The sequence below is a fragment of the Glycine max genome, chromosome 10 (assembly GCF_000004515.6).
Source record: "Glycine max cultivar Williams 82 chromosome 10, Glycine_max_v4.0, whole genome shotgun sequence".
Classification (NCBI taxonomy): Eukaryota; Viridiplantae; Streptophyta; class Magnoliopsida; order Fabales; family Fabaceae; genus Glycine; species Glycine max.
In genome coordinates this window covers 9,482,266-9,488,671 of record NC_038246.2, presented here as the reverse complement: position 1 = coordinate 9,488,671, position 6,406 = coordinate 9,482,266, and the positions used below count along the sequence as shown (strand labels likewise).

Sequence of the window (6,406 nt, the reverse complement as noted above, 5' to 3'; positions counted from 1 at the left end):
GGAGAAGCCTCGCGGAGAAGAAGACCACCACCGAGCTCGTCACGGAAGAGAGAAGAGAAAGGAAGCTTTCGCGGAAGAGAGAAATGAAGAAGAGAGAATGCTTCCGAAAGAGGGAAAAAGTTTTTTAAGTTTTTAAATGAAGGGCAAAATTGACCTTTCAATAAATTGCTGGGTGCACCAGCAATATTGCTGGGTGCACCTAGCATATCCCCAAGTTGGCGCATGTTGCTGCTGCACCTCTAATCTTAATATTTTTTTCTCCATCACTCTACGTGTGCAAGTTCCAATAAATGAAAGCATCGTTGTCGTATCAACGTGTTGTCTCCTTTTAACCCATCCTCAAGTCTCAATCTCATTCCAGTTTCCAGTTTCCCACCGTCACTTTTCCTTAACGGCGAAGCTATCGCCGAAGGGCACAACCGTCATTCCCACTCCAAACCGTTTCTTCTATCCTCCACTCTCCCCATCCCAATAACAAAGAGAGGAATCGAAGTCTGTTCCGTTCTGATCAGAAAGGGAATAACGGTAACGGAGATATGGGGCTTCTGTCTAACAGGTACGCTTAACTTTCCTTCCTCCAACGTTGGTGAAAACTAAAAACTAAAAACACCCTTTTGGTATTTTTAAGGTTTTTTTGATTCTGCGTTTGTTGTTGTCTGAAAAAAAAACATTGCTGAATTGAAACAATGGATGCGCAGAGTAACTAGAGAGAGCCTGAAACCAGGGGATCACATCTACTCTTGGAGGACTGCTTACATATACGCTCATCACGGTTCTCTCTCTCTCTCTCTCTTCACTTTTCTATTTTAATTTCCTTTATATATATATATATATATATATATATATATATTGTTTTTTCGGGTTCTCTTGTGGAATTTGTTTGTGGTTCAAAGGAAAATGAAGTAGGAGTTGCGAAAACAGTTAATGATTTAGAATTATAGATTCTGTACTTGTCTTAACACCAGGAGATTCATAGAGTAAAATATGTTATAATTTTATTTGGAAAAATATGTTTTTAGCCTACGTACTTTCGATAAAAATTGTTATTAGTCATTGTACTTGAGCTTTGATCAATTTGGTTCCTGAACTTTAGAAAAAACAATGGTTTTCGTCCCTCCACATAGCGTGAAGAGGGACCGAAACCACTAATTTTGTTAAGTTCAGGACTATAAACTTGAAGTTTGGGATTACAAACAAGTTACACCGAAAGTATAGGGACTGAAAAAAAATTATCCCATCTTATTTTGTAAGATTTTAGGCTTATAGTGAAGTTTTGATATGGCCCTTGAGATACCTGTGTGGTTGTTTCTTTGATCAATCGCAACCATGAAAAGGGATTTCACATTCAACTCTGGATTGGATTTTAAGCTTTAGAAAATAATGGAAACTTGGCCCTATTGGTGCCTTCGTTTTTGTATCCTTGAACATGGGAAAGCTACACATTGGTGCTGACTGTATCAGAAGAAGGAGTTCCATCTTCAGGGCTTGTGCTTTGTCTTTGGATATAATATTGTATTTTGGCGTTAGAGTGTGACTTTGCTTTTCCATTTGAAAACAAAAGAGAAGTTTCATCTTGGGAGATAATATAATACTTGTCTTGAACGGCCTTACCTGCAAGGAGATAGATAGTTGGCTTCTGTGTCATGAGAAATATATGTATGTGCATGCGTATATGTGTGTGTTGAATCTCTAATCCTATGTTTGGATTGAGAGGAAGAGAGAAATTGGGGTGAAAGAAGATTTTGTAGTTTGAAATTTTCTCTTGTGTGGTTGAAAAGAAAATAAAGACAAAATAGGGAAGAGAACTCTAGAAATACATAATTTAAATATTGTCTTCATTTCAAATTTCAAAATTTCCTTGCATCCTCATTTTCTTGATCATCATTTTGCACTTCTTTGAGGTCTTATTTAAGTTCTAGCACAAAATTTCATGATGAAATGATGGTTTAGCATGATATATAGTGAGATTAAATAGTGGACAAAACTATTCACTTTGCTTTACGGATCATGGAAATTGAAAACCATAGGAGGGAACAAGTGGTGAAGATTGTAGCTTTAGATAGAGCCAAGGTTACTAATGGAGAAGAGATTTTGAACAATTCTTTTCAGTGTACTATTGAAGCATATGCCATGCAACTATGTTTGCCACCATTGTCTTTTTTTAACAATTAGCACAAAAACGTTAAATTTAGTGGAAGACAATGGTGAGCCATGTAATTAATGCTGATAGTGCACTGGTGTCCTGTGGTGAATTTCAAAATAGTAAGGAGCCATGTCAGGCCACTGTATGGAAGGTTTATACTAGGAGAAAGAAAATAGGATCAGGGGGTGGGAGTTAGTTACATGACGTGGCAGTGGAGATTCTAACAAATTCTGTTAGAGAGTGATTAGATAAGGAGGATAGGAGGGAAGAATGAGGTTAGGAGAGGAGAACATTCCCTGGGCTAGGAGTCACTGACTCTGGTAGTCTTCCACGAGTAGTGTAATAGCCTTTGGGGTTATCGCTTTCTATTAAATAATACTATTACATTGAATTTTTGTACTTCTTGATCTTTAGAACAGTGATTCCTATCAAATGCAGTATCACAGTCAATGGTGTTATGCAAGAGTTTTGTCTACACCCAGTGTTGCTAGGAATCTCTCTATTTGAAGATTTCTATATGATTTATTATTGGAGTTCTTGACATTGTTTATTAACTAATCTTCCTTATTTCATACTTTCCAGTTTCCAGTTATCACATCCCCTCCCTTTCCCTTCTTTTGCTCTGGTTTTCCTTAGAGTATCTCACTACATTATATCTATCGAGATTGAATTATGCTTCAATTATAGATCATTGTCTATTGTGTCTGAATAATAATAGGCATTTATGTCGGCGATGACAAAGTCATTCACTTCACTAGACATGGGCAAGAAGTAGGAACCGGTACTGCACTAGATCTTCTCCTCATCAGTTCAGGACCAGCCAAGCCTCGAGAAAGTTGCCCAACTTGTACAGCACCCCAAGAGGAACACGGGGTTATCTCCTCATGCATGAACTGCTTCCTAGCTGGTGGCGTTCTGTATCGGTTCGAGTATGCCGTTACCCCAGCCCTTTTCCTTGCGAAAGCCCGCGGTGGAACGTGTACTCTTGCTGTCTCTGATGACGATGATATTGTCGTCCATCGGGCAAAATATCTGCTCGAAAATGGCTTTGGGTGCTACAATGTTTTCAAGAAAAACTGTGAAGACTTTGCTATCTATTGCAAAACCGGGCTCCTAGAAATTGGACAAAGTGGCCAAGCAGTTTCCATCATAGGGGGACCTCTTGCTGCTGCTCTATCCTCGCCCCTCCGTATGGTTACTACTAACGTCTACGGAATGGCAGCGACGGCTGTTGGAGTCTACTGTGCTAGTAGGTATATGGCAGACATTGGAATGAGGCCTAATGTGGTGAAGGTACCGGTTGAAGAGTTAACCTCAAGGTTGGCCACTGGCTTGCTGCAAGTGGTTGAACCCCAAATTCCAACCAATATTGCTCGTCAATCTCCTCAGCTTGTTACTCAATGAATAAGAATTGTCTTTGTTCAAACATATGTGAGTCCCATGCTCTTTTTTTTTTTTTTTAATCTGGGTGTGTAAGAGATATAAAATCTATATGAATGGTACAATGGATTTGCATAATTTATTTTGTTGTTTGAACTTGTCTTTTGTGATTCAAAGTCCTGGTTGGATAAACTTTCTCAATAGTACTTTTTATAGAAGAAAATAAAAAGGCAAAATGAAACTAAGCTTCTCTTATAGTTTAAAATTAGTTATGCATAGATTCAAACCAATTTTAATTTATTTTAACTTACTAAACAAGTCTAATTTATTTTACTTTCTTATTTCCTTCTTTTTATAAAAGTTTATCTAATTAAGAATTGAATTGAGTTCCAATCACTCATATCATGGGGAATTTGGAATGCACGAAAACCATAACCTGATTATTGTTCAATATTGCACGGGTAAATGGACATGGTAACTAGAATAGTAAAAAATCAGAGGACCTCTTCGAGTAAGCTGAAACTATGGCTAATCGCTTAAAGTTTGTATTATGTCAAATTTCAAAACCTATATTACAGAATTTTTTTTCTTTGGCGATGTAACAGAAGTTTGAATTTCGTTTGTCCGAAATTTTGGCATGACACACTTATATATTGGCTATATATATTAAAGACTAAAATATGTATTGGTCTTGAATGCTGATATGTTTAAGAAATTTCAATTCAATTCCTCTACTTATAAAATTGTTTAATTCAGCCCTTAGCCGTACACAAGTTATCAAAACCTGTGAATTTAGTTCTTATAATGAAAAGTGTATTATATGGCTAATACTTTCCCGTTCAGCACATTGTTTTTATAAAACTAAAATCATAAATCACTTCAAATTACAATTTGATCCAAAATAGACATTATTTGTAACAAGAAATTCCAGGTTCAGCAATGATAAAAGTTTATCCATATACTACCGAGAAAAATGAAAGTGGACAACATTAACAGTCATTAGTAAATTGCTCATTTTGTAGTGAGTGCATCTTCGCATCTCCATCAAGTGGAGGCCATACATGTTAGTTCTTGTGGCTTCTAGTACTCAGCCTATATTAATAGCATCTCCATCTACATTAACTTAGATTTGTTTCTACTGATTCTAGTATGTGGCCTCAATTACGATTGTGAAAGGAACTCATGCCTTATTTGTGTTAAAAGTTCATTGGAATGTGTGTTGTAGAAATTTGGACAACAATCTAAACATGCATTTTATTGGCAATGAAGCCCTTCCAAAATGTTAAAGTATTCTTGTTACCTCTATTATATAAATTTGTCTAAGTTATGTATCTTATATGATTTTGATGGAACTTGTTTTTCAAAGGAAAAAGAAGATTATATTAAAGAGTGATCATTGAGAAGTTGTATTCGACATCAAAGGAATTCATTTTGATAGAGATTGATATTTTCGACGACTGTGACACCCTCTACCCTTACAATTATAACTAACTAATTAAATAAATCATACAAAATTTAATTAAAAGATTATAAACACATAAGAATAAAAGAAGGAAAAAAAACATGCAAAATTAATTAATAATTTTTCTTTTTAAACACATTTAATTTAAATCAATTCAAAAGGATAAAGGTTCACATCCACTTAGTGAAAAAATAATAGAATTTATTTTTTTAATAAAAGGTAAAATTATCTCGGCACAAAACAAGGTCGTTCACTCCAAATAAATAATAGAAAGAAACTAAAGTAGAAAAGTATAACACAAGTATATCATTCAGTAAATCATAACATGTGAAAATCATAATATGCGAAGTAAAATCCTATGCCCCAATGTCACACTTATCAGAGCATATCCCTATCACAGACTAAGTCTCTCCATCTCTAGCATGTGACTCATCATATGAAGCCTCATCTGAAACAAAGTGGCAATCAGTCCAAACACAAACACACACCGGGAGTGAGATATCACATTCGCATATAATAAAACATTAGAGCATGTGAAACATATAATACTTAAAGCTGAATGTATATAAATAACATTACTGCACAAAATCGCACACATTATTCACACTCATTCAAGTTTATACACTCCATAAAATAACATCAACCATAATTGTTAACTCAATGAAATTCAAACACAAGCGTTATGCAACAATTATACTAAGACTCAAGCCTATATGCAATGTGGTACCATGTCAGTGAAAAATAACACTGGGGCGCTTAGGAGTACATGACAAAGCACACCACACAATGGGTATACTCGGTCACTCTCACTAAGTAACATCATAAGGTGATCAGTCAGGGTTACTCTATTTTGTGAGAATGCCCCAACCACATGGGATCAACATGGGCTTAAAGGAGCACTCAAACCGAGTATCTTTACCCCAAGGCCTAGACTCCGAAGAATCCGTTTGGGCCTCACCTTCCTGATTCAGGTCCAACCCCTAAAATATTTTTTTTTACACGCAGACATTGTTTATGAGTTATATAATACTCACGACCTCACTCTTATATTTCAAACATATTTAACAAATTGCGCTATAGTTTAACCCTTCAGGATCCTAACTAGGAATCCTACAATTTCCTTTAACACTGCGCATAAAAGTTCTCTTAAGGTAAACACTGGTCGGGTTATTGTATAACTCATAACTCACATGACAAGTAATATCACTACAAATATCAATCACACACTCATTCACAACCATATTTCATGTCTAAAGTTTAACATTTCACACTTTAACTAATTACAAAATATACTCACTACTAAAAATATCCTATTTTACGACGCACATTCTACGTCGGTCATTCAGTAGCCGACGTAGTAGTCAACGCGGTGGCATTTACGTAATTATATACGATTTTTAAACGGTACATTTCGTAAACGA

The 6,406-nt window shown here is 35.7% G+C and overlaps 1 protein-coding gene across 1 annotated transcript; it reads left to right on the top strand.

The window, feature by feature from the left end:
• Positions 1-503: 503 nt before the first annotated feature.
• LOC100791242 (uncharacterized) lies at positions 504-3,711 on the top strand. The gene is given in 3 exon segments (NM_001254417.2): positions 504-556; positions 699-772; positions 2,862-3,711. Coding segments are annotated over 3 exon segments (780 nt in total). The 5' UTR covers positions 504-536; the 3' UTR covers positions 3,548-3,711.
• Positions 3,712-6,406: the final 2,695 nt, after the last annotated feature.